Source organism: Sturnira hondurensis, unplaced genomic scaffold (genome assembly GCF_014824575.4).
Source record: "Sturnira hondurensis isolate 20B ecotype Veracruz unplaced genomic scaffold, ASM1482457v3 Scaffold0013943, whole genome shotgun sequence".
NCBI lineage: Eukaryota > Metazoa > Chordata > Mammalia > Chiroptera > Phyllostomidae > Sturnira > Sturnira hondurensis.
The window spans coordinates 11,446-38,983 of NW_028086574.1; the positions used below are offsets into that span (position 1 = coordinate 11,446).

The following is a 27,538-nucleotide window of genomic DNA, read 5'->3' on the forward strand; positions in this document are numbered from 1 at the left end:
ATGGCCTCCTGAGTTACGCCAGCTCTTTGCAAGAGTAGATTTGCACATTTACACCCCAAGAAGACCCTGAGAATAATAAATCGCCTTCCAGTGAAGAACATTTGTCGGGCCAAGGTCTCTGGTACGCCCGCAAGGCCTTTGATTCAGGGCATATAACATGTGGATCCTTCAGGCTGGATGTGGTTGGTGGAGGGAGTTCAAGTCGCTAACTCTAGCTAGCCTTCCACAGTTGAACTTGCTTAGCTAAATTAATCTATTAAAACACGCACTGCCCTGGCTGGCGTGGCTCAGTGGATTGAGCGTTTTGCAAAGCAAAAGGTCACCAGTTGATTCCCCGTCAGGGCACATGCCTGGGTTGCAGGCCAGGTCCCCAGTGGGGACACGTTAGAGGTGACTGACTACACACTGATGTTTCTCTCTTTCTCTTCTCCCTCCCCTCCTCTAAAAATAAATAAGTAAAATCTTCCTAAAAATGCACTAATACTTAAGTGCATCTGTTCCTGATGCAGCCAAGAAGTCTTAGCTCTGCCTGTGCAGCAGTGTGACTAAAGTCCACACTGACTTGATCAGACATTTCTGATTTAAATTATACACTTCTTTGCTGACAGTGGAGTCTATGTTGAAGACCTCAAAGGCATGCAATTACTGGACTCAGACTAGAAATTGCATGTAAAGTTCCAGACCAATGAATAATGTCCTAATAAAGCTATTCACACTTGTTTGTTTTCCAGTGAATATTATATGAAATGTGCAGTAGCACTAGGTCAAATATGAATATATACATACCATAGTTCAAAAATGCCTTAATATTACAAAAGGCAAACCATTACCTGAACTTTTGTTGGGTTACGTAAAATTTTTGCAGTGTGAGGGACTTGTATACCTGTTGATGAGTACATATTCTCTCTTAAGCTCAATAAAGCACATCTCAATAAAGAGGGGTATGGCCCATGGAAAGAATCTGTGATATTTTATTAGGTTAACAATATAGTTACACCATCATACATATGACAAATATGTCAAAAGAATATTACACAAAACTTTGAAAAAATAAGATGCACAGTATAAACATAAATGAGTCTTTATTGGTAATTCCATATCAATAGAGAAAAATTAATTGTGGAAAAGCAGGCAAAAATATATTCTGGCAAAGTCATTGGTATTCTACTTATTTATTTTCAGAAAGAGGGGAAGGAAGGGAGAGAGGGAGAGAAATATCAATATGTGGTTGCCTCGCATGTGTTCCCCACTGGGAACTGGCCTGCAACCCAGGCATGTGCCCTGACTGGGAATCAAACCATGATCCTTTGCTTCACAGGCCCGTGCTCAATCCACTGAGCTACACCAGCCAGGGCTCATTGGTATTTTTATTAGTGGGAAAATGGTATTGTAGTAATCGTAATGAGAGAGAACTTCTGAATTACAGACATAGTTTAGGATTTGTAGGTGAGATGAGGATAACTATGGCATTGTCAACACAAAAACATTAGAAAAAAATTCAGGAATTATATTTCACGAGACACCAAGACACACTCGAAAAACCTGTCAATAAAAGGTTATACAATACAAATAGCAATATAGCAATATAATCAGGCATAGAAAGGAACTTCAAGCTAAAGGATGGGGATGACATTAGAATTCAATAAGAGTTTGAACTGAGCTTGAAAATGAACAGATACCTCATCTCTGCTTAGGGGATCATAACTGTGCAATGGTTATTATTCTCTTTACCATGACCTACACTTAATTTTTCTCATATAGACTGAAAACTAAAAAGTGTACTTGTATCTCTCCAATAACTGGGAAAACTAGTTTGACTTGTGACTAGTGATTTTATTGTGAAAATGCAATGACATCAAAATACTGAAGTTCCAGGTCACTTACATGGGATGCTCTGGACTTCTTCTTTGCTCATGTGTGATTTATCAATTGGTTGCTAAATCAGTTGACAAATCACACACGGAAATGGAAAATCAGTAACATGTAGAAGAGATTTAGAGATTCAGCACTAATCCAAGACATTATATTGAAAGCAGTGTGGAGGGAACAAGGGGCCAGGGGTCAATGTTCAGAGTTCTACCCATGTCATCTGGTGCCTTGAATAAATTGTATTGTTAAGGAAAATGTCATGGAAATAGACCACAAATATCATCAAGGATACTCAGGCCTCACCCTCTTCTCTGAAAAAAACCCTGAGCCATAGCTCGGCTAACTGGGCAGTGGAGAGAGACATTGACTCAATCTGACTTTGTCCATTGACCAAATGGTGGTGGAATCTGGAGTAAGAATCTCAGTTGCGGCCAGAGTGTACTGGGCAGAAGAGTGAGGGCTTGTGCTGAGAAGAACTATGTTCCTACTCAAAGATCTTTAGCATAGACATGGGGAGACTGGAAAGGAGGATGTGGTTGCTGAACATGGTCAGGGCTGTAGGAAATGAATGTTAAGCACCTTTTTCTCCTCCAGCCAGTCCTGACAGAGTGCAGGATCAAGTGGGTACTGAGTTTCCTGTATGTAGAAGAGAACACTCCACCAAAGAGATAACAATACTATAGTCTTTTAAAGATTTTATTTATGTACTTTTAGAGAAAGGGAAAGGGAAGGAGAAAGACAGAAACATCAATGTGCGAGAGATACATCAATCCTCAGTTGCCTCTTGCTTGCCCACAGCCAGGGGCCTAGCCCACAACCTAGGCATGTGCCCTGACCAGGAATTGAACCAGCAACCTTCTGGTTCACAGGCTGGCAATCATTCCACTCAACCACACCAGCCAGAGCTCCAGCATCACTTCTGAGTATATCAAAGGTATCATATCTATCTGTCCTCTATGCTGCAGATTGAATGTCAGTAACATGCACCAAAAACAATTGAAGGGTCATCCTGAGGCACCACATTCACCAGAGTGGATAATATCAAAAGCACTCATGCCAAAGATATGTGACCCTACAGAAAGATGTGGCTTCGAATCACTGGGTTCTCCTATGTGCCAAGCTTTGTGCTTTGATCAAAATGAAATTAGAAAAATACATGCCCTGGCTGCTGTGGCTCAGTGGACTGAGTGCCAGCCTGTGAACTGAAGGTCTGCCAGTTCACTTCCCAGTCAGAGCACACGCCTGGGTGGCAGGACAGGTCCCCAGTTGAGGGCGTGTGAGAGGCAACCAACTGATAAATCACACATCAATTGATGCTTCTCTCTCTCTCTTTCTCCCTTTCTTCCCCTCTCTCTAAGAATAAATACATTTTAAAAATGCAGCTAAGTTTCCAAGTAGTTTTCCTGGAGAAACCACTGAAAGTGACAGTGTTATCATGAACACTATGAGGCAGATATTAAGCACTCTAAGACATCAGAAAAATGAGAAAAAATCATGACAATTGCAACAATAAAAACAGCAATAGCAACTGAGTTTCTCATTTCCCTGGTGTTTACTGTCTCCTCCTGCCTTGTACTAAGTACTCGGTGTGATATGGAAGGGATTGACCCCAGCTCTGGAGCCAGACTCAGGAATTTGAATCCATCCTCTTTTTTTCTTTTTAATATATTTTATTGATTATGCCATTACAGTTGTCCCACTTCCCCCCTTCATTCCCCTCCACCCTGCACATCCCCTCCCCCACCATTCCCCCCCTTTAGTTTATGTCCATGTGTCACAAGTCCTTTAGAGTCTATATTTCCCATACTAATCTTGCCCTCCTCCTGTCTATTTTCTACCTACCATCTATGCTGCTTATTCTCTGTACCTTCTCCCCCCTTCTCCTCCTCCCACTGCCCTGTTGCTAACCCTCCATGTGATCTCCATTTCTATGGTTCCGCTCCTGATCTAGCTGTCCTCTTAGTTTGCTTTTGTTTTAGGTGTGGTTGTGAATAACTGTGAGTTTGCTGTCCTTTCACTGTTCATATTTTTCATCTTCTTTTTCTTAGAGAAGTCCCTTTAACATTTCATATAGTAAGGGCTTGGTGATGATGAACTCCTTGAACTTGACCTTATCTGAGAAGCACTTTATCTGCCCTTCCATTCTAAATGAAAGCTTTGCTGGATAGAGCAATCTTGGTTGTAGGTCTTTGGATTTCATGACTTGGAATACTTCTTTCCAGCCAAGAACAAATTTATACTTCTTAATTTCCTCACCTCTTCACTCCTTCTCCCACCTCCTATCTGGCAACCACCAAAATGTACTCTCTATATCCATCATGTGTATGTTCTTCTTGTTTGCTTAGTTTGTTTTTAGATGCATTTGTTGATAGGTATGTATTTATTGTCATTTTATTTTTCATAGTTTTGATCTTCTTTTTCTTAATACATTTTGTTTTCTAAGAACTGAGGGCAGAAAGTCCCAGGAGTGAGGCCTGTGCATGGCACCCACAGCAGATAACTGGCAGTTTAGCCACTGCCTTTCATACAAGCACCAAGTCCTAGGTCAAGGGTGCTCATGACCCCTGTTTTACAAAGGAGGAAACTGAAGCCCATAGAGAGCATCATTTTTCTCGAATCATAGCAATGGTCACTAATCCAAGAATGAGACCCAGGTTGCAGGCCCAAGATATTCTAAACACTGATCTCTTCTCTTTGGCTTCCAGAAGGGCCCTGAACTCAACAAATACCCATTAATACTCATACACCCAGTCCATTTTCAAGTCCTGCTCCAGCCCAGAGGGTAGATCATAAATCGAAAATTACTTGTTATTCAAGGAGTGAACATAGGTAACATTATGACATACATCTTTGCTGTTTTACTATTTGTTACAGAGAGGAGTCCAAATCAATAAAAGAATAGGAAGAGTGTGTGAGCACATATTTTCTAAAAACATATTAGTAGTACACACACACCTGCAAAAATGCTCATAATAAATCTTTAGAGAAATGCAACGGATCATGATGAACATATAAAAAGAGATTAAATTAATGAAAATTGAACAAATCAAGATTTTGTTAGAGTGCGGAAATGCAACCCTCATATACTATGAGTAAGAATGCAGCCCTGGCTGGTGTGGCTAAGTCGTTTGAGTGCCGGCCTGCAAACCAAAGTGTTGCCAGTTTGATTCTCAGTCAGGGCACATGTCTGGATTGCAGGACAGGTTCCCATTTGGGGCCCATGAAAGCAACCACACATTGATGTTTTTCTACCTCTGTTTCTCCCTCTTGTCCCCTAACTCTAATAAATAAATAATCTTTTCAAAAATAATGTATAATAAAGGACAATTTGTTTAGATCATACATTGTTAATTCTTCAAAATTTAAACATTCAACTCCTGAGACATGTTTGTACTATGAACATATAAAATTAAACTCAGATATCCTCAGAAAGTTTTCTTTAGTATCATTACACTGCAAAAAAAAATCATTTCCTACAATCTAGCCATTTATACTTGAGAACTCTATGTCAAAAGGTGTAGATTTATGGCTAAAGATTTCCCATGTTCACTTCATGCTTTAAATCTTTAACCAGTGTGAACTGTGATTCAGGTGATAATGACTACAAGGTAAAATATTTCTCACATGTGATGTCCCCATAAGGCCTATCTTCTGTGTAAATTGATGATACAAAAAGAAAAAAAATAGAAAAAAGAATTTCTCCCACACACTGTACTCTTAAGACCATTTTCCAGCGGGAAATCTCTGAATGTAATGGAGATGAGTGCTCCCAAAAAGGACTTCTCATATTGCACGTACATTTCAAATCTATCACCTGTGTGACCTCAGAGAAGATAATAAAGGAAATGGCTACACATAAAACAATTCCCAAGTTTTCTTTTTTGTTTTTTTTAATTTTTAAACATTTTATTGTTGTTCAAGTAGTAGCTGTTTGTTAAACCATTATCAATAACAATAAACTAATTACATATTAACATCAATATTATATTTAAAAAAATAAAATTTCCAAAAAGTTTTCTTTTTTTTTAAGATTTTACTTATTTTTATTTTTAAAAGAGAGGAAGGGAAGGAGAAAAGGAGGGAAAGAAACATCAATATGTGGTTGCCTCTAGTGTGCCCCTCACTGGGGACCTGGCCTGCAACCCAGGCATGTGCCCTGACTGGGAAAGGAACCGGCAACCCTTTGGTTCACAGGCCGGCACTCAATATGCTGAGTCACACCAGCCAGGACCCAAATTTTCTTAACTTCCAAGAACTTAGTTGTTGTGAATTTTCTACTGATAATGAAGGACATGGATACTGGTAAAGTATTCCCCATATTCACAGCACTAGAAGGCATTTCTACCATGCAAACTCTCTTATAGTAATGGAACTTACATTACAATTACAACAAATACCCATTAATACTCATACACCCGGTCCATTTTCAAGTCCTGCTCCAACCCAGAGGGTAGATCATAAGAGAAGAATAAGAGAAGAATTTTCCAAATTCAATGAAGGCATAAGCCTTTTCCCCAGTGTGAACTCTCAGAAGACAACAGAGGTAACTGATACAGATGAAGGATTTCCCACATTCACTGCACTCATATGGTCTTTCCACCATTGTGAACTCTCATATGACAATGAAGGTTAATGTTACAGATAAAGGACTTCAGGCTTTTACTGCAATGCTAAGGACATTTTTGCACATGAATTTGGATTCTAATGGAAGTGACTGCTACAGGTCAAAGGTTTCTCACAGTCTCTGCACACAGAAAGCCTTTATCCAGTGCGAACTCTTCAATGAAGAAAAAAAGCATAGTTACTTTTGTAAGTTTTTCCACATTACTGCACTCACAAAGGCCTTTCTCCAGAATGAACTTGACAGTGTTGAATAAGGGAAGAGATCTTTCTGAAACATTTCTTACATTCGCTGTACTTGTAAGGTCTTTCTTCAGTGTTAACTCTCTGGGGACAATGAAGGGCAAATCTCCAGGGAAGAGATTTCCTACATTCACCACACTCATAAGGCCTTTCCCCAGTGGGAACTCTCTGATGACCGTGGAGGGCAGAGCTATTGGTGAAAGATTTCCCACATTCACAACACACACAACACTGTCTTTCTGTAAGAAAATTCTGGTCCTCAAGAAATGTATAATCACATCCATGGGCTTTCTTGCATTCTCTAGAGTGCAATGTCATTTTCTACTTTGAAAGTCACTCCTGACTTAGAGATTTCCTTTGCCCTGTGCATGATGTGAGTAGCCAGTTGCTTGAGATGTCCTGAGCTGATTAGGAAATATTTCCCATTCCAATTAAGGTACAAGGTGTCTATGACACATGGAAATTGCAGCTCTTTCCATGTGAGACCCTGTCCACGCTGCTTATGAAATCATTCTGTGTTGTGTCCCGCTCCCGCTCCCACTGCTGGTGACTCTGTGCACTGAAATAAAATGGTTTTGCACATGCCCCACACCTCAGCAGTGTCGGTCTCTGTTGTGTTCCCTGCTGGTCAACCAAGTGGAAAATGTCTCACAAGTGGGCCCACGTCTCTCACAGACATGGCTCTTCTGGGAAGGCAAAGGTGGTTTGGGATTTTTAGCCTGTGACACTCAGAGGAACATTCTGTTCAGTGGGAGCCTCCACATCCTCTGCTCCACAGCAGCAACCAGAACAAAAACCAATGCTGGCAAAGTACCTACTAAAGTAGGGAAGGGGTATGCTCACCCCAGATTTGCATTCATCACATCAAGGCATGATTCTGTGTTATGATTTTCAAGATACATGAGACAGGGGCCCTGGCTGGTGTAGCTCAGTGGATTGAGCCCGGGCCTGCGAACCAGAGGATCGCGGTTCGATTCCCAGTCAGTGCACATGCCTGGGTTGCAGGCCAGTTCCCTGCAGGCCAACTCCCAGCAGGGGACGCACGAAAGGCAACCATACATTGATGTTTCTCTCCCTCTCTCTTTCGCCTCTAAAGATAAATAAATAAATAAAATCTTTAAAAAATTTTATATAAAAAAAGATACATGAGACAGATGCTGAGAAAGTGGTTGTTGTGCATTGCCAGGCCACATCCTAAGACAGTAGATAATGGGTACCTCATTACATGAAAGATGGTAGGATAGGACAGGAAACAAGGAAGAGGCAGGATTTAGACGTTGTTCCTCTGCTTATGGGTTCCTAGAATACCCATTTTGCCACGTGCAAAAGCCCTCCTGGTAGGTGACGTCAGGCTGTATAGAGAAATGTGGATGTGCCCCAAACCATGACCACCACAGCTGTGTAAGGTTCACATAGAAACGTGGGCACACTTCAAGGTGACACAGGCGTTGAGCAAAGTTTTAGAGCACAGCAAAAAGACTCTGCAAAGAAATGGTTGTGGGGTAGAGGTCAGAGAGGCAGAGTTCAGCCCTGGCTGGAAGTCCGAGTACTAATGATAACTATGAGACTATCAAACAGGCCAAGTGCCAACACTGGGAAAGGAGAATACATTAAGGTGCGGTCACTCACAATGGTAACAAAACGCAGTTCAGCAGAACAAGTTCCTCATTGTGTTTTAACAAAGTCCTGACATCAAACCCTCCCCAAGTGTCATTCACCATTACCAGAGCCCCTGTGAGCCTATCCTATGTTGGCTGGACTCATGTCCCTCTTGCACTACACAAAGGACTCTTCCAATTCTCTCAGTTGAACAGTTACATTGAATAGTGATGATGCAACTCCTCAGAGAAAACAGAAGAGATGGATAACCAACACATTGTAGAACATCTCAGCACACATGGGACAAAAGAAAAAGATCTCTGTATGCAACATCAGTAGGATGGCAGAAGAAAAAATGCAAATATTCAACCCCATTCAAGAACAATTAGCCCTGGCTGGTGTAGCTCAGTGGATTGAGCGCGGGCCTGTGAACTACACGATCGAGGTTCAATTCCCAGTCAGGGCACATGCCTGGGTTGCAGGCCAGTTCCTAGCAGCGGACTCACAAGAGGCAACCATACATTGATATTTACCTCCTTCTCTCCTTCCCTTCCTCTCTAAAGATAAATAAATAAAATCCTTAAAAATATATTTTAAAAAAGAATAATTAGACAATTATCCCTGATGAAAAACAGTGCTTGAGGAAAAGGGGAAATGCTTAGGAGACCCATTTTTCCAAAGATCCATAATGTGGAGCATAAAACAAAGAACTGCACACAAAGAATTGCAGGAGAGACTAGCTTAGCAAAGATGGTTAGATTTAGAAGACAAGGTAAGAGCTTCCACTTGAAGCCACAGCACATGTGCTACCTTGGGCTCTAGTGGCCTGTGCTGTGAATGACTATGGCAACTGTTGTCTGTGAGAAGTTTCAGATTCTCTAACATCTGCAAACTCTTCACAGATTTCCTCTTAAAGTAACCTGTAGAGTTTATCAGCATGGAATCTCCTTATCTACATTTCTTATGAAAGAATAGCATCAGTATGTCCCCAGTAATCTTTGCCCCTAAATACTGCAATGGAGACTGGTACACATTTGAAAAACTCCTGCCCTGGACATAAGAAACCTACAATCTTCACTACTCTGACATCAGCTGATGGGCAGCAAGAAGAATGCAAATTGAATCTTGTCTTCACTTAACACACAACACATCACCTACCAAGCACCATTGTATCCATGGGCAGATAAAATTTTATGTCACCCTGGCTGGTATGGGTCAAAAGGTTGAGCACCAGCCTTCAAACAGAAGGGTTGCTGGTTGGATTCCCATCAGGACACTTGCCTGAATTGCGGGCCAAGTCCCCCATTGGGAGCATGGTAGAGGCTACCAATCATTTCTCTCCTACATTGATCTTTCTCCCTTCCTTTCTTCCTCCCTTCCCCTCTTTCTAAATCAGGGGTGTCCAACCCGAGGCCCATGGGCCACATGTGGCCCAGGATGACTACAAATGGCCCAGAATTTTGTCTTTAGTGGCCCAAGACAAATCTACTAAATTTACTTAAAACACTGTGAGATTTTTTTGTGATTACGTGTTGCAATGTCACATAAAATAAACATACCTACACTCTTGCTATTTGTACGCATGGGTGGCTTCAGTTTTACTGTGTTGTGCAGCTTCCAGTGTGTTACCTTCCAAGTGCAGACAGTAGAATTCACACTATCAGATGTTATATGCATTCTTGGTGACTTAGTGAGGCAGCAATTATCAATAATATTTCAACCTACCATTGCAATGCTAGGCATTGAATGTTACTTAGAAGTCAGGTAAGCATTATTTAATTATTTTTTGAATATTTCATTTATGTATTTTTAGAGAGAACAGAAAGGAGGGAAAGAGAGAGGGAAACAGCAATGTGTGGTTGCTTCTCGTGTGCCCCCTCCTGGGGACCTGTCCTGTAACCCAGGCATGTTCCCTGACTGGAAATCGAACCGGTGACCCTTTGGTCTGCACAGCAGCACTCAACCCACCGAGCCACACCAGCAGGGCCTTATTTGATTCTTAAGGTACTTACACACCTCAACAGCGCCTCTCACGTGGTCCCCACACTCACTGTACAATTGGTTCTCTGTCCTGACCTGCAACAGCAGCTGAGAGGGATGTAGAAGGGCCCAAACCTTGCTATTTTACTGTGGAGTAATTTTCATAATGAAAGTCAACAAAGTCCCTTATCTTATATTATTTTTTTAAATCACAGCATGGCTTCTACACCATCTCAAAAGAAAAAAAACACAAAAAGAAAAAATTACAGATGAAGGACGATTGCCCCATGAAAAGTGGAAGGATGACTCCTGTTTTATCGAAGCAAATAGGAAGGCACTCTGCTTCATCTGTAGGAAATTTGTACAACTTTTCAAGGTCTAAAATTTGAAAAAGCATTATATGCAAAAACATGCTGCCACATTCAATGTGTATGAAGGATTGTTTCTAAAGGAAAAATAGTGAAAGTGAAAAAAGTCTGTCTTCTCAACGAAAATGTTTCAAAATGTGACAACTCAGGTAGATACCACTGCAAAAGCTAGTTATGTAGTAGCATATTTAATAGCAAAAAATCAAAACCATTTACTGATGGTGAGTTTATTAAGCAATGTATAGACAGCATGGCCGATACAATGTTCCCTGATATCAAGGGGCACATTTCTCAAATCAGATTGCCTCACCAGACTATAGCCAGGTGAACTGAAGAAACTGGAAAATCTATCAAAAAATTTAGAGAGTAAAGCTACTAATTTTAAATGCTATGCTTTGGCGATGGATGATTGCATTGATGCCAGGTATGGCTCAACTTGCCATTTTTAGACATACTGATAATAAATATAATGTCACTGAAGAAATGCTTCCTTCAGTGCCATTAGAAGACACAACTGAATCAAGAGATTTATATGAAGCAGTAAAAAATATGTTAAAGTGCCCTGGCCGGTGTAGCTCAGTGGATTGTGCGTGGGCCTGTGAACCAAATGATCGCAGTTCAGTCGGGGCACATGCTGGGTTGCAGGCCAGTTCCCAGTGGGGGATGCAAGAGACGCAACCATACATTGATATCTTTCCCCCACTCTCCTTCCCTTCCCCCTCTAAAGATAAATAAGTAAAATCTTTTAAACAATTGACTTCCATATATGAAAAAGAAATGTGAATAAATGTGTTACCGATTCTCAGAGGTACCTGTACAGATTCAATGCAAACATGACTTCAGCAAGATGCATTATAACAAAATTGTCAAAAGTCAAACCCAAACAGATTTTTGCAAGACCAGTGAAAACAGCAACTCTTCATATACAGGACAAGGCTCCCATAAGGCTATCAGGAGAATTCTCTGAAGAAACCTTGCAGGCTAGGAGAATGTCAAATCATATATTCAAAACACTAAACAAAAACCTCTGGCTCAGAAATAACAAGCAAAAACTTTCCCAGAAAGGCAAAAGCTGAAAAAGTTAATTTCCACTTACACTGACTTACTAGAAATGCCCCCAAGAATTCCTTGAGCTGTAATAAAAGCATACCACATAGAAACACAAAAATGTACCAACATGTAAAACTCTGGTAAGGTCAGGGATGTCATCAAGTTCACAATACTAAAATAGTTCATTGGTGGAATGTACTTTATTTAACTCTATTGAATGGGATAAAAGTAAAGTATATTAAGAATAACAATGGTGACAATAATTTGTGAATAGATATATAAAATTTAAAGATATAAACTGTGACATCAAAACATAATGAAGTAGTGTGTTGGAGAGTCAAAAGGTAGAAATTTTGCATGCAACTGAAGCTGTTTTCATGTTACAATAATACGTTGAGTATCAGTTGCTTTATGGAAGTCTAATGGGACCACAAGCACAATCCTACATAATGGATACACAAAAGAGAAAGGAATCAAAGCATACTACAGAAAAAAAGGATCAAATCACACACACAGAAAAAAAATCAGCAAGAGTAGAAGACAAAACAGGAACTACAAAAGAGACAGAAAACAAAGACAAAAGACAGTGTTTTTTAAAAAAGACTAATGGCATTTTTTTTAAAATATAAAATAAGGCTGCGTCTGATTGGTTCACCCTTGGTACCAGGATTCCTTCCATACAAGCATAAGCACCCAACTTTTTTTTTAAAAGATTTTATTTATTTATTTATCTTTAGAGGGGAAGGAGAGAGGGAGAGAAACATCAATGTATGGTTGCCTTTTTGTACATCCCCTGCTGGTAGTTAGCCTGCAAGGAACCAGCCTGCAACCGAGGCACGTGCCCTGACTGGGAATCAAACCGCAATCGTCTGGTTCACAGGCCCGCACTCAATCCACTGAGCTACGCCAGCCAGGGCTCACTAATGGCCTTTTTGAAGGCCATTAGTAGGTCCTTCAAAAAATTGTTCGATAAAAAGACAAGGAGTGGAGGAAGGGATAAAAAACGCAGGCTACTAGATCATTTGAGATCTTGTTTTTTGGCCACTGTCATCAGTTTGACTCAAATAAATACTATAATAATTCTCATGATGGGTAAAAAAGTTGAAGGGATTAAGATGTACAAATTGGAAGTTACAGAGTAGTCATGGGGATGTAAAGTTCACTACAGGGAATACAGTCAATAATATTCTAATACTTATGAACGGTGTCAGATGGGTGCAAGATTTATCAGGATGAACACTTAGTAAGTTATACAATGTCTAATCACTGGGGTGTACAAATGAAAGTAACATAATAATGTATGTCAACCTTAAAATTTTTAAATTTAGACCTGGCTGGGGAGCCTCAGTGGGTTGAATGCCAGCCAATGAACTGAAAGGTCACTGGTTCAATTCCCAGTCAAGGCACATGCCTGGGTTGCAGGTCAGGTCCCCAGTTAGAGGCATGTGAGAGGCAACCGATGGATGTTTCTCTCCCTCTCTTTTTCCTTCCATTCCCCTCTCTCTAGGAATGAATAAATATTTTTTAAATCTTCTAAATTTATAAAAATAAATAAATAAGTTGAGGACCAGCCAGGCTTCCCTTGTGTTAAAAGAAAAAATCCTACAAGACACAATATATGCAGCCTATGAGAGACTCATTAGAACTTTATGGATATAAAGAGGTTGAAAATAAAGAGATGTAAAAAAAAATTCCATACGAATAAAACCAAAGAGAGCATGAGTAACTAATATTCTATCAGACAAAACAGACAACCTCAAACATTGTCACAAGAGAAAAAAGTCATCCTAAAATGGTAAAGGAATCAATCCAACAAGAGGATAACATCTTTAATTACTATTCATCCAACTGCAGAGCACCTACGTACATTAAGCAAACAGTACAAGATCTGAAGTCAGAAAACACAACGTAACAGTACTAGACAACTAAAATATTCTCCTTTCAACAATGGGTAGATCATCTCAGTCAAAAGTAATATGGAATTACTTAAGTTTGACTACACTTTAAAGATTTTTATTTATTTATTTTTTAGAGAGGAGAAGGGAGGGAGAAAGAGAGGGAGAGAAACATCAATGTGTGGTTGCCTCTCGTGTGGCACCCAGGCATGTGCCTCGACTGGGAATCGAACCTGCGACCCTTTGGTTCATAGCCCACGCTCAATCCATTGAGCTACACCAGCCAGAGCAGTTTGACTACACTTTAGAGAAAACAGAGCTAATAAATATACACACGATATTTTATTCAGCCTTGGCCAGTTGGCTTACCTTGATGGGTAGTTGTCCGGGGCAGCACTACAAGGTTGTGGATTCGATCTCTAGTCAGGGATGACCATGAAGCAACCAATCCATGCACTTCTCACATTGATGTTTCTCTCTCTCTTCTTCTCTCTCAGAACATCCTCAAAGGACAACCCATCCTGTCAGAAATAATACAAATGAATCCAGAACAGTCTGTCTGAGACCCTCAACCCTAGTCCATATAAAGCTTACCCATACCCAACCCTTTCCTGAATCCCCAGTTCAGAGAAGACACCAGCCCTTGGTGCCAGTGCTGCCTCCTGTCTCACCACAGGTCATTACTCACCGTTATCACCCTCAGCAACAGCAGCAAAGATGGGATGTGCCCCAAGAGAAGTAGCATCTAGGCTCAGGTCCAGGCCTGCAGGGCTCCATCTGTCCTGCCCAGCAATTCCACTGAGTCTCCCAGATCATGCCTCCAAGACACAGCCAAACACGGGCTTATGCTTTACACTTAAAGACCCACACCAAATACCCAGGACCACAAGCTCATGCTTCCTCTAGCTGTGCACACACTATGTGACCTCTTCCTCCTTCTCAGCTTGACATCTCAGGTTCACACCCTCAGCTCTGCCACCTCCTGGTCCACACCTGGCATCTCTCTGAAATCCCCCATGACCTTAACATATGGCTTTCAGAGAGTGCTCTGGTGTTAGAATGATCTAGTACAACGGAGGCAGGACAGAAAGAAGTTAGAGGAAAATCCTGACAAATGGAAGGAGCGGTAGGAGGATATGTCCGCTCACTTGAGCCTCTCCCTCGGGCCACAAACAAAGGAAAACAGTTGATGGCAAGAAGCCTCTGTGGCAATCATGGAAATGGAAACCCCACGGACCACTCCCAACCACAAGAGGGACTCAGAGTTTGGCACACAGCTTGGAAAGAAAGCCCCCACCGTTGAAAATGCGTAAAATCACAAGAACTATCTCAGCACTTGCTCCTCTCTCTCCAGTTAGCTGGTATCCACTGAAAGGCACGTTTTTCTTCCTTCACAGTGGTTCCCACACTGGCCTCTTTTTTTCTACCTGAATAAAACTTGCTTTAGTCTCACAATGATTTGCCCTGCAAACCTTTCCTGGGCCACTCAAAGTCCTGAATATTGTCTGACACATATTTTTAGGAATGTGCCAGTGTGTTTGAGGTTAATGAAACTGCAGTTGGCCCCTCAGCCCACCCCCCTCTCCCCGCCACCCCACTTTCCCATCATACCATGTCAGCCAGGAGCACCTTACTGTCCAGGACACCAGGGTCTGGGCTACGGGGTGCGTCAGGCACTCCACACCCAGGCTGTAGGGTTCAGTGGGGTGAGGGAGAAAAGTCAGAGGATGCACACTCACCTCAGCAGGGCAACTCAGAAAGGCTGCAGCCATACACTTTGTGGGCAGTGTAAGGGGGCTGCTGCAAGTGTGCCGTGGGTCCCTTGTACTGGAGACTCTGTCCTGGCCCTGGATCCGGTCACCCAAGCATCCTCACTGGAGTTCCCTCCTGCTGCCGTGACCACAGCTCTGGCACCTTCTCCATTCAATTTTTTGACCAGAAGAATATGACCAGATAATAACGAAACTAAGAGAAGAAATACCTACCAGGAATTGCTTGCCAAGAGACAGACCTGGGCTGTGAACCAGGCCCCCAGTAGGGAGAACACAAGAGGCAACCACACATGGATGTTTCTCTCCCCCTCTTTATCTCTCACCCTTCCCCTCTATCTAAAAATAAATAAAATCTCTTTTTAAAAAGATTATCAGCTGATTTCTTAAAAGAAACCTTATAGGCAAGCAGGGGCTGAAAAGAAGTATTCAAAGTCATGAAAGGCAAGGACCTACATCCAAGCGAAGCTATAATTCAGAAGGGCAAATAAAGTGCTTCCCAGATAAGGTCAAGTTAAAGGAACTCATCATCACCGAGCTTTTTATCTAAGAAAAAGATCAAAACTATGAACAGTAAAAGGACAACAAACTCAAAACTATCAACAAGTGAATCTAAAAACAAAAACAAACTAAGCAAACAACTAGAATAGGAACAGAATCATAAAAATGTAGATCACATGGAAGGCCATCAGCGGGGAGGGGGAGGGGGAGAGTGGGGGCTAAAGTACAGGGAATAAGAAACATACTTGGTGGGTACAAAGTAGACGGGGGTGTTAAGAATAGTATAGGAAATAGAGAAGCCGAAGAACCTATACGTATGAGGCACAGACACGCACTGAGCTGGGGCCCGGGCGTAATGCTGGAGGGAAGGCAGGTACAGGGTGGAGGATTGTAAAGGGGAAGAGAAAAATTGGACAAATGTAATAGCATAATCAAAAATATACTTAAAAAATACCTAATCAGAAGAAAAAAATCTAACATTTAAAAGCCAGTTGCATGGCCCAAGGTCTAGGGAGTGTTAATCACTGATCTCTTCTTTTGGCTTCCAGGTGGGTTGTGAGGCCCAACTAATACCCATTCATCCTCTTACTGCCTGTTCATCTCCAAAACCTGCTGCAGCCCGGTAAACCCCAGATGACAGACCATGAAAATGGGTTGACACTAAAAAGCAAGTCTTTTTATTATATTACTAAATGTTTGAACTTACAAAAGCAATGAAGTGAGTTCATAATGCAGATTATTATTCTTTAACATATATGGTATGTACCAATTACATTCTGTACAGCAAAAAAATCCAAATAATTTGGAATCATTTTACAATATTGGAACAATTATCCTCCTTCAAAAAAATTCAACTATTCCACAAAGTGAAAATTACTTGTTATTCAAGGAGTGAAAATGAGTAACATTATAACATATGTCTTTGCTGTTTCACTATCCTATTTGTTAAAGGAGAGTAGCCCAAATTAATAAAAAAATTGGTAAATTATGTCAACACACAATTTACTAAAAACACATCAGTAGTATATACACCGCTGCAAAAATGCTCAGCATAAATGTTTAGAGAAATGCAACTAAAACAACAGAGAGAGCATGGACATATAAAAGCTAAAATTCCTAAAAATTAAACAGATAAAGATTTTGTGAGAGTTGTGATGCAACCCTTAACCACTATGACTTAAATATGCATAAAGGCACAATTACTTTAGATAGTACTTTGTTAGGTTCTTCAAAATTTAAACATTAAAATTCTGAGACATGTCCACACTGTGAACATACAAAATTAAATATGGACATTTCCTCAGAAAGTTTTCTCCTGTGTCATTACACAGAAAAAAAAATAATACACTTCCTAAAATCTAATCATTTACACCATGAGAACTCTCCAATGTCAAAAGGGTGTAGACTTATGGCTAAATATTTCCCATGTTCAAGTCATACTTGAAGCCTTTAACCAACGTGAATTGTGTGATTAAGGTGGCCATGACAACGAGGTATAAGATTTCCCATATTTGATGTCCCCATAAGTCCTAACCTTGTGTAAACCTTCTGATGATAAGAAAAGAAAAAAGATAGAAAAAGAATTTCCTACATTCACTGTACTCTTAAGGCCTTTACCTAGGGTTAAATCTCTGAATATAATGGAGCTTAGTGTTACAAAAAATTTTTTTCTCATACTGCATGTATATATAAAACCTATCAGCTTTCTGACCTCTGATAAAATACAAAGGAAATGTCTAGAAATATAAGATTTCCCAAATTTTCTTAACTTACAAGAACTGAGTCATTGTGAATTTTCTGATGACAACAAAGGCCATGACTACTGGTAAAAGATTCTCCATATTCAAAGGACTCAAATGGCATTTCTATGATGCAAACTCTTCCATAATAATAGAATTTACTGATGCAACAAAGACTTCCCTCAGACTTCCCACTGAGGAAAGGAACATAAGGCCATTCCTCAGTGTCAACCCCGCTGATGACATGGAGGTACATGCTAAAGGATTTTTCACAATCACTGCAATCATAAGGCCTTCCTCCAGTGTGAAGTTTCATAAAATAAAAAAAGATTAATGATTAAAAAGAAATCCCATATCACTGCAGCTATAAGGCCATTCTCCTGGATGAACCCACTGATGACAATGAAGGTTAATGCTACAGATAAAAGATGACCCACCTTCACTGTACACACAGGGCCTTTCTTTTGTGTGAACTCTCTGATGCTAATGGAGACAAGTGCCACATGTCAAAGATGTTCCCCATTCCCTAAACTTAAAAACACTTTATCCAGTGTGAATTCCTCTGTGATGACAAAAGGTAGAGCTACTCATATGTTTTTCCACATGAACCACACTCACACAGGTTTCTCCGCCGAATGAACCCGATAGTGCTGAAAAAGGGCAGAGCTTTGTCTAAAACATTTCTTACACTCACTGCACTCATAAGGCTTTTCTCCAGTGTGAACTCTCTGATGACAGCGAAGGGCAAAGTTACTAGAAAAAGATTTCCCACATTCACCACATTCATAAGGCCTTTCTCCAGAGTGAACTCTCTGATGATAACGAAGAAGAGAGCTACTGGGAAATGATTTTGAACAATCGCTGCACTCATAAGGCCTTTCTCCAGTGTGAACTCTCTGATGATTAAAAAGGGCAGAGCTCCAAGTAAAAGATTTTCCACACTCACTGCACTCATAAGGCCTTTCTCCAGTGTGAACTCTCTGATGATTACGAAGAACAGAGCTAATGGTAAAAGATTTCCCACATTCGCCACACTCATAAGGCCTTTCTCCTGTGTGAAGTCTGTGATGGTTACGAAGGGCAGAGCTCCTGGTATAAGATTTTCCACATTCACTGCACTCATAAGGTCTTTCTCCAGTGTGAACTCTGTGATGCTTATGAAGGTTAGAGCTCCTAGTAAATGATTTCCCACATTCACTGCACTCATAAGGCCTTTCTCCAGTGTGAACTCTTTGATGTCTATGGAGGTCAGAACTACTAGTATAAGATTTACCACACTCACTGCACTCATAAGGCCTTTCTCCACTGTGAACTCTCTGATGATTACGAAGAGCAGAGCTTATGGGAAAAGATTTACCACATTCACCACATTCATAAGGCCTTTCTCCAATGTGATCTCTCTGATGTCTACGGAGGGCAGAGCTCCAGGTATAAGATTTCCCGCATTCACTGCACTCATAAGGCCTTTCTGGAATATGAACTCTCTGATGGTTATGGAGGTCAGAGATACTGGTAAAAGATTTCCCACATTCACAACACACAAAGCACTGTCCTCCTGTAATGACATTCTTATCTTCAACTAGTGTGTCATCAAAGCCAAAAGCTTCCTTGCATTCTCCTGGGTTATAATAGTATTTTGTACTTGTCATGCCAGACTTTTGACAAGTCATTCCAGACTGAGAGATTTTGTTTGCCCTGTACATGGTGTCAGTATCCTGTTGCTCAAGATGTCCTGAGGACACGGTGAAATCTTTTGCAACCTGACTAGAGGTACAAGGATTCCATGTCATATGGGAATTGCAGCTCTTTCCAAGTGAGACACTGTCCACACTGCTTATGAAACCATTCTGTGTAGTGTCCTGTTCCTGCTGCTGGTGACTCTGTGCACTGAAATAAAATGGTTTTGCACACGCCCCACACTGCAGCAGTGTCGAGCTGGGCTGTGTTCCCTGCTGGTCAATCAGAAGGAAAATGTCTCTCAAGACTGGCCCACATCTCTCACAGGGGTGGCTCTTCTGGGAAGACAAAGCTGCCTTGGGATTCTTCGACTCTGAGACTCTTACAGAAATATTCTGCTCACTGGGTGCCTGCACATCCTCTGCTCCACAGCAGCAACCTGAACAGAAACAAACGCTGGTAAAGTAAATACTGAACTATAAGGAAGGGGTTGCTCATCACAAATTGTATCTGTCATATCTAGTTATGATTTCATGTGAAAATTTTCTTTTTTTAATAAATATTTTATTTATTTATCTTTAGAGGGGAAGGGAAGGAGAGAGGAAGAGAAACATCAATATATGGTTGCTTCTCATGCATCCCCTGCTGGGAACTGGCTCCTGCCGGGAACTGGCCTGCAACCCAGGCATGTGCCCTGACTGGGAATCGAACCACTATTGTCTGGTTTGCAGGCCCATGCTCAGTCCACTGAGCTACACCAGCCAGGGCTTTCATGTGAAAAATTTCTAAGACAAGCAAGATGGACACTGAGCAAGGGGTTATTGTGCATTACTAGGCCAGTAAGATCAATAAATAATGAGGAACTCAGTAAAAGAAAGACACTACAATAGGATGGGGCACCAGGAACAGAGGCAGGGTTTAAAGGTCATTCCACTGCAGACAGCTGCCTGCAAAAGCCTTCCTGCTGGCAATGTCAGGCTGTGTGGAGGATGTGAATGTGCCCATAACCATGAAAATCAACCACAGCAGAGCAGATGCTGTGCAAGGTTTGTATAGAGGCATGTGCACACACCATGGTGCTACGGTCATTAAGCGAAGTTGGAAAGCACACCAAAAAGACTCTTCAGAGAAACAGTTGTGGTATAGAGGTTAGAGACGCTGAAATTATCCACAGCTGGAAGTCAGAGTAGAAATGACGACTATTAAAAGTAACAAACTGGCAGTGTGCCAACACTGGAAATGGACAAGTTGATTAAAGTGTGGCCACTGGCAATGGTGACAAAATACCATTAAACAGAATAGGTTCCTCATTGTGTTTTTTTGTTTGTTTGTTTTGTTTTTGTTTTTTTAAAGAGTTTATTTATTTATCTTTACAGGGGAAGGGAAGGAGAGAAGGAGAGAAATATCAATGTATGGTTGCCTCTCGTGAATCCCCTGCTGGGAACGGGCCTGCAACCCAGGCATGTGCCCTGACTGGGAATGAACCGTGATCGTGTGGTTTGCAGGCCCGCGCTCAATCCACTGAGCTACACCAGCCAGGGCCCTCATTGTGTTTTAACAAAACCTTGGAATCAAATTCTCCTTGACTGCCATTCACCAACAGCAGAGCTCCTCTGACCCCATCTTGTCATGGCTGGAACCCTGCCCGACTTGTGCTACACAAAGAACTCTTCCACTTCCCTCCAAGTAGAGCAATTACATCAAATACTGATGAGATAACTTGTAAGAGAAAACAGAAGTGATGCATAACCGGCACTGTCGTAGCACAAGTCAACACAAACACTCCAAAGGAAAAAGATCTATGTAAGTGATGACAGCAAGATGGAAGAAGAAAAAATACAAATATTTAACCCCCTTCAACAATGATTAGACAGTTACCCATGACAAAAAGCAGCCACTGAGGAAAAGGGCAAATGCTTAAGGCACCAGTTTTTTCCAACAAACCATAAAGTGGAGCATAAAACAAAGAACTGCACAGAGGATTGCAGGAGAGACTGGGTTAGCAAAGATGTTTAGATTCAGAAGAAAGGTGAGAGCTTCCTCTCCAAGCCACTGCACATATGCTAGGACCTTAGTGACCGTTTTGTGAAGACCAATGCAAACTTTGTCAGGGAGAACTTTAGGATTCTCTGTAATATCTGCAAACTCTTCACAGATTTAATCTCAAAGGAACCTGTAGAGTTTGTCAGAATGGATATCACGAGGAATCCCCTTGCTCACAACATCAACTATGAAAGAATAACATGAGTATTTCCCCAGCAATCTTTGCCACCAAAAACTGCAGTGGAGATCGCTAAACACTTACACATCCACTGCCCTGGCCACAGGCAATGCCTACAGCTTCTACTACTCTGACCTCAGCTGATGGGCCAGCAAGGTAATGGGAAATGAAATGTGTCTTCACCTAAAACACAACATATAATCTACTAAGTACCTTTGTATCCACAGGCAGATAAAAGTACATCTCACCCTGGCTAGTGTCAGTATCAGCCTGTGAACAGAAATGTTGCCCACTAAAATCCAGCTCCTGGCACATGCCTGGATTGCAGGCAAGACCCCAAACTGGGGTGTGTGAGATGCAACCGATTGATGTTTTTTTTTAATTTAATTCTTGTTAAAGTACAGTTTTCTGTCTTGTATTCCCAGCCCTGCCCCCACCCCAGTGCTCCCCACCTCCCTCCCATTTCCACCCCCCACCTTAGTTACTGTCCATGTGTCCTTTATACTAGTTCATGTGAGTCCTTCCCCTTTTCCCCTATGATTCTCTCCCCTCTCCCCTCTGGACCCTGTCAGCATGTTCTGTATTTCAGTGTCTTCGATTGATGTTTCTCAGGCACACTGATGTTTTTCTCCCTTCCTAAACCTCTCTCAAAATAAATAAATAAATAAAGTTTTCAAAATAAAAACTGTGTACTCTAACAGACTTGGTCCATAAGGTCTTAAAAGGTAAGTGTTTCACTCAATCCTCAGACATCACACTAAGCAAAAAGAAATAAGGGGGAAAAAATCACAAAAGAAACATCACAATTTTAAACTTAACTACCAAATAATGGAGGTATACACACTGCCAGACAAACATTNTTTCTCAGGCACACTGATGTTTTTCTCCCTTCCTAAACCTCTCTCAAAATAAATAAATAAATAAAGTTTTAAAAATAAAAACTGTGTACTCTAACAGACTTGGTCCATAAGGTCTTAAAAGGTAAGTGTTTCACTCAATCCTCAGACATCACACTAGGCAAAAAGAAATAAGGGGGAAAAATCACAAAAGAAACATCACAATTTTAAACTTAACTACCAAATAATGGAGGTATACACACTGCCAGACAAACATTCAAATAATAATTTTTAAAAACCTCACTGAGGTACAAGAAAATACATGTGGAATTCAACATAATGAATAACAAATATGGGAACAAAAATCATAAAAAAGAATGAAACACCTGGCTGGGTAGCCCTGTGGATTGAGAGCAGGCCTGCAAAGCAAAGGGTCACGGGTTGATTCCCAATCAGGGCACACACTTGGGTTGCGGGCCAGGTCCCCAGTTAGGGGTGCATGAGAGGCAACCACACACTGATGTTTCTCTCCCTCTCTTTCTCCCCCTCTTCGCCCTCTCTAAAAATAAATAAATAATAAAATCTTTTTTTTAAAAAAGAGAGACATAAAGTGGCTGCAGGGATTAAAAACAAAGGCACAATTGCATTTGAGATTTTGCCTTTTGGGCATTGACATCAGTTTGGCTCAAATAAATGCTTGTAAAAATTATCATGATGGGTGAAAAGGGTGAAGAGATTAAGAAGAACAAATAGGCAGGTACCAAATAGTAATGAGGATGCAAAGTACAGCTTTGGGAATATACTTAACAATATTCTAATAACTATGTATGGGTTCAGATGGGTGCGGGATTTATCAGGATGGTCACTTAATAAGTTATATAATGTCTAGTAATTGGGGTGCACACATGAAACTAACATAATAATGTATGTCAACTTTAAAATTTTTACATTTATAAAAAATAAATAACTAAAAAATAATTTGAGGCCTGGCTGAGCTTCTTTTGTATTAAAAAAAAAAAAAACAAGACACAACACACGCTGCCTCCAACAGACTCAGAATGTTTATGGACAAAATTAGGTGAAAGTAAGGAGATGTAAAAAATAGTCAGTACAAATAATACCAAATTGAGCAGGAGTACGGGAAATTCTATCAGACAAAAAAGACAAGTTCAGAGACTGCCACAAGATAAAAGTTCAACTTAAAATGATAAATGAGAGAATTAATTAAGAAAATAACAATTTTCATTACTATGCACCCAACCACAGAGCACTTAAGTACATCAGGACAATATGAGATCTGAAGGCAGAAAATGCAATGCAGCAGTACTAGACAACAAAATATTCTCCTTTCAACAATGGGTAGATCATCCTGTTCAAAAGCAATAAGGAATTATTGAACTTTGCTTCCCTTTAGAGAAAACAGAACTAATAAATATTTACAAAATATTTTATCCAGCCTTGGCAGGGTGGTTCTGTTAGCTGGAGAATTGTTTGGTATAGTAAGTTTGTGGATTTAATCTTAAATTGGGGTGAGAATGGGAGGTGACTGATGGATGCTTTGATGCTTTCCTGTCACACTGATGTTTCTCTTTCTTAATCCCTTACTCTCTCTCTAACAGTCAATAAGCATCCTTGGACAAATATAAGTAAATATAAATATAAATATAAATATAAATATATAATCAACAGGAAGATAAAAAATACTTTTCCTCACCTATCAATGTGAAATCTGTTAGGCTTCTGGCAACACTGATGACCTCAAATACTCTTCTATGAGGGCTCAGTACAGCAGGTATTGAGGTAGCAATGAGAGTAGAGGGCAGTGCAAACAAGCCAGTCCTGCCAAGTCCAGGTTCTACGCAGAAAACTGGGGAGGCTAACAGTGTACACAGTTCACATACGAGGACAGAGCAACCTCTGAGTAATGAAGAACATGGGAAACAGAAAGCCTAGTCCAGGTCACTGGTGAATATTAGGTCCCCTTCCCGCCTTTTCTTTGAAAGTGAGGGTTAGTTTACTAAAATTTGAGGCAATGACACAATAAGAAGGACCTCTGGAGACAGGATCAGGGGTAAGCTCAAGACAAGCCACTGTTGTCCACTGCTTCTTGGGTGCAAGTCACTTCAGGACCCTTAGAGCATAGAATAGAAGAGGCAACTAGAAGAAAGGGGGGTGCAGACATGCCAAAGAAGAGTATACTGCAACTGCCCTGGCTGGTGTAGCTCAGTGGATTGAGCACGGGCCTGTGAAGCAAAGGATCACGGTTCGATTCCCAGTCAGGGCACATGCCTGGGTTGCAGGCCAGTTCCCATTGGGGGACACATGAGAGGCAACCACACATTGACATTTCTCTCCCTCTCTCCTTTCCTTCCCCTCTTTCTGAAAATAAATAAATAAAATATTTTTTTTAAAAAAGAGTACACTGCAACTGAGTGTCTTACCCAGAGAAGATATAAGACCAAAGTTCTCCAGCATCACATCAAGGTACAGGAGTCTCTGAGCTTCATCAAGGAGGCGCCATTCTGTCTTGGAGAAATACACTGTGACATCCTCAAAGGTTACAACATCCTGTCAAAATTAATACAAATGAATCAGAAACTGTCTGAGAAACCCCCTAATTCTACTCCATATAAAGTTTACCCACACCCACACGCCTCCAGGACCCCCAGTTCAGAGAAGACACCAGCCCTTAGCCCCAGTGCTGCCTCCTGTCTCATCCCAGTCTCATTCAACACTCTTACTGTCTCAGCAACAGCAGCAAAAATGGGATGTGCAGCAGGTAAGTAGCACCTATGCTCAGGTCCAGACCTGAAGGTCTCCATCCCTCCTGCCCAGCAATTCCAGTGAGTTTCCCAGCTTGTGCCAAGACACAGTCAACCATGGGCTTATGCATCGCCCTTAAATCCCCACACCAGGTACTCAGGACCATCATCGTACACTTCCTCTAGCTGTGCACATACTGTATGACCTCTACCTCCTTAACATCTTCACACCCAGATTCACTCCCTCAGCTCTGCCACCTCCTGTTCCACACCACAGCCATCTCTCTGAAATCACCCATAAATGTAGCATATGGCTTCCAGAGGATGCTCTGATATGTCAGAATGGTCCACTACAACGGAAAGGACAGAAAGAAGGCAAAAATACTGACAGGGGAAGGAGGGCTAGGAGCCCAGGTCCTCTCACCAGAGGCCCTACCTCTGGAAACCAACAAAGGGAAACAGTAAAAGGCAGGAAGCCCCTGCGTCAATCACCTATGGGAACTTCAAGGACCCCTCCCAACCAAGAAGGCACACTCAGAACTTGACATCACAAAGCTTGGAGACGGAAGTCCCCACCCTTGAAAGCAGGTGAAATCCCCCAAATTATCTCAGCACTCGCTCTTCTCTCTGGTTGGCCCGAGTCCACTCAGAGGCACACGTTTTGCTTCTTTCACAGTAGCACCCAGGCTGGCTCGTTTCTTTTTTTTTTTTCTACCTGAATAAAACTTGCTTTAGTCGCACACCGATTTGTCCTTCAAACCTTCCTGAGCCAGCCAAGGACCTGAAGGTTGTCTGACACGGGAAATTTTAGGAACGTCCAGAGCAGGATCACCCCCGGCGTGTTGGAGGTTTACTGAGAAAACCGCCGTTGGCCCCTCAGCCCGTCACCGCCTCCACCGCGTCACACGATGTGTCACCTACCAGCGCCTCACGTCCCGGAGGCCGGGGCCTGGATGCCGAACGCGACAGGAGCCCCGCACCTGGGCTGCAGGGCTCGGCAGACTGAGGACGGAAGGCCAGGGGGACGCGTACTCACCTCAGCCGGGTGCCTCCGCTCGGCCGCCGCCAATGGACTCCGCGGGCGGAGCAGGGCGGGAGCGGCGGGCCACCCGGGTGTCGCTGTTGTTGGCGTGCCTGTCACAGCCCTGGCGCCAGACACGCGAGCAGCGTCACTGTCCCTCACACCTACTGTGGTGACCCCTACTCTGGCACCTTCTACGCTCGACATTCTGATCAGAAGATACTGATCACGTAATAATGAAACTGAGTGCACAGAAATGCCAGGCACCGAAAGCCACGGAAGTCCCGCCCCACAGTAGAGCTCAAAGGGAATGCTTTTCTGAGTTTCTATTGGCTCAACATCCTGCTATTCCAAGCCTGCCTTTTGGGTAATGTAGTTCTTACACTCCAAACCGGGATCCTGTATTTCCACAGTTTCCAGGAGTGTTTTGCGGACTTACACCACAGGAATATAGAGAACACTAAGTGCATTCACTGTGGCGCCCCGGTAAACATCATTTCTTGGGTGAGGAAGTTTCCAATAGACCCGCAGACCCTTTGATTCAGGGCATGTGACGTGTGGTTTCTTCAGGCTGAACGTGCTTGAGGGGAGGTTGTGTATTCTGCGTTAGTTGAACCCGCTTTTCAAAGTTAATATAAAAAGTATATACTGATTCTTAAGTGCATTACTGCCTCATGCAGCCAAAAGTCTTATCTCTGCCTATGCAAAAGTGTGACTAGATTCCACACTTTTACCAAGGTCCAAGGTCACTCCCAAGGGCTGCTCAGCACTGCTTCCTCTGTTAAAAATGGAAAACCAGTAACAGAAAGGCTTTAGAGATTCAGACCTAATCCAAGACATTCTATTGACAGCAGTGAGGGAAATGGCAGAAAAGGGTCTATTTTCAGGGCGTACAAGCTTGTCACCTGGTAACTTTAAATGGATTGTTAAGAAAATGTCATGGAAGCAGATCGCAAATATCACAAAGGATGCTCAGCACTCACCCTCTTCTCTGAAAAATTCCACAAGTTATATACTCTGCTAGCCGGGCTGTGGAGGCATAGATTCAACCTGATTTGGCAGGATGCAATTGGCTCATGTCGAGCAATCAGGAGAATGAATATCAGCTGTGACCAGAGTGTACTGGGCAGCTGATGAGGGTTTGTGTTCAGAAGGATCATGTTCCTACCCAGCGATCTCTGGTGCGGACACTAAGACACTGGAAAGGAGGCTGAGGCAGCTGGAAATGGTTATGGCTGCATGGAATACATGGTGAGCACCATCGTCTCCTCCACCCTGTCCTGGACAGAGTAAAGAATCAAGCGGGCACTGAGTTTCCTGTATGAAGAGGTGAACACTCCACCAGGGAGATAACAATACTATAGGTCTCCAGGGTCACTTCTCAATAT

At 41.9% G+C, this 27,538-nt stretch overlaps 1 protein-coding gene and 1 long non-coding RNA gene across 2 annotated transcripts; both read right to left on the reverse strand.

The window, feature by feature from the left end:
* Positions 1 to 1,838: 1,838 nt before the first annotated feature.
* On the reverse strand, positions 1,839 to 27,538 carry LOC118998252 (uncharacterized). Its single transcript, XR_005068832.1, has 3 exons — positions 26,885 to 27,538; positions 14,961 to 14,966; positions 1,839 to 1,863 (listed from the first exon to the last, which is right to left on the reverse strand). It is a non-coding gene; the product is annotated as an uncharacterized LOC118998252 (long non-coding RNA).
* Positions 16,556 to 26,424, reverse strand: LOC118998249 (zinc finger protein 211-like). Its single transcript, XM_037062298.1, is given in 4 exon segments — positions 16,556 to 18,249; positions 18,251 to 19,749; positions 24,809 to 24,935; positions 26,166 to 26,424. Coding segments are annotated over 4 exon segments (1,851 nt in total). The 5' UTR covers positions 26,358 to 26,424; the 3' UTR covers positions 16,556 to 18,216.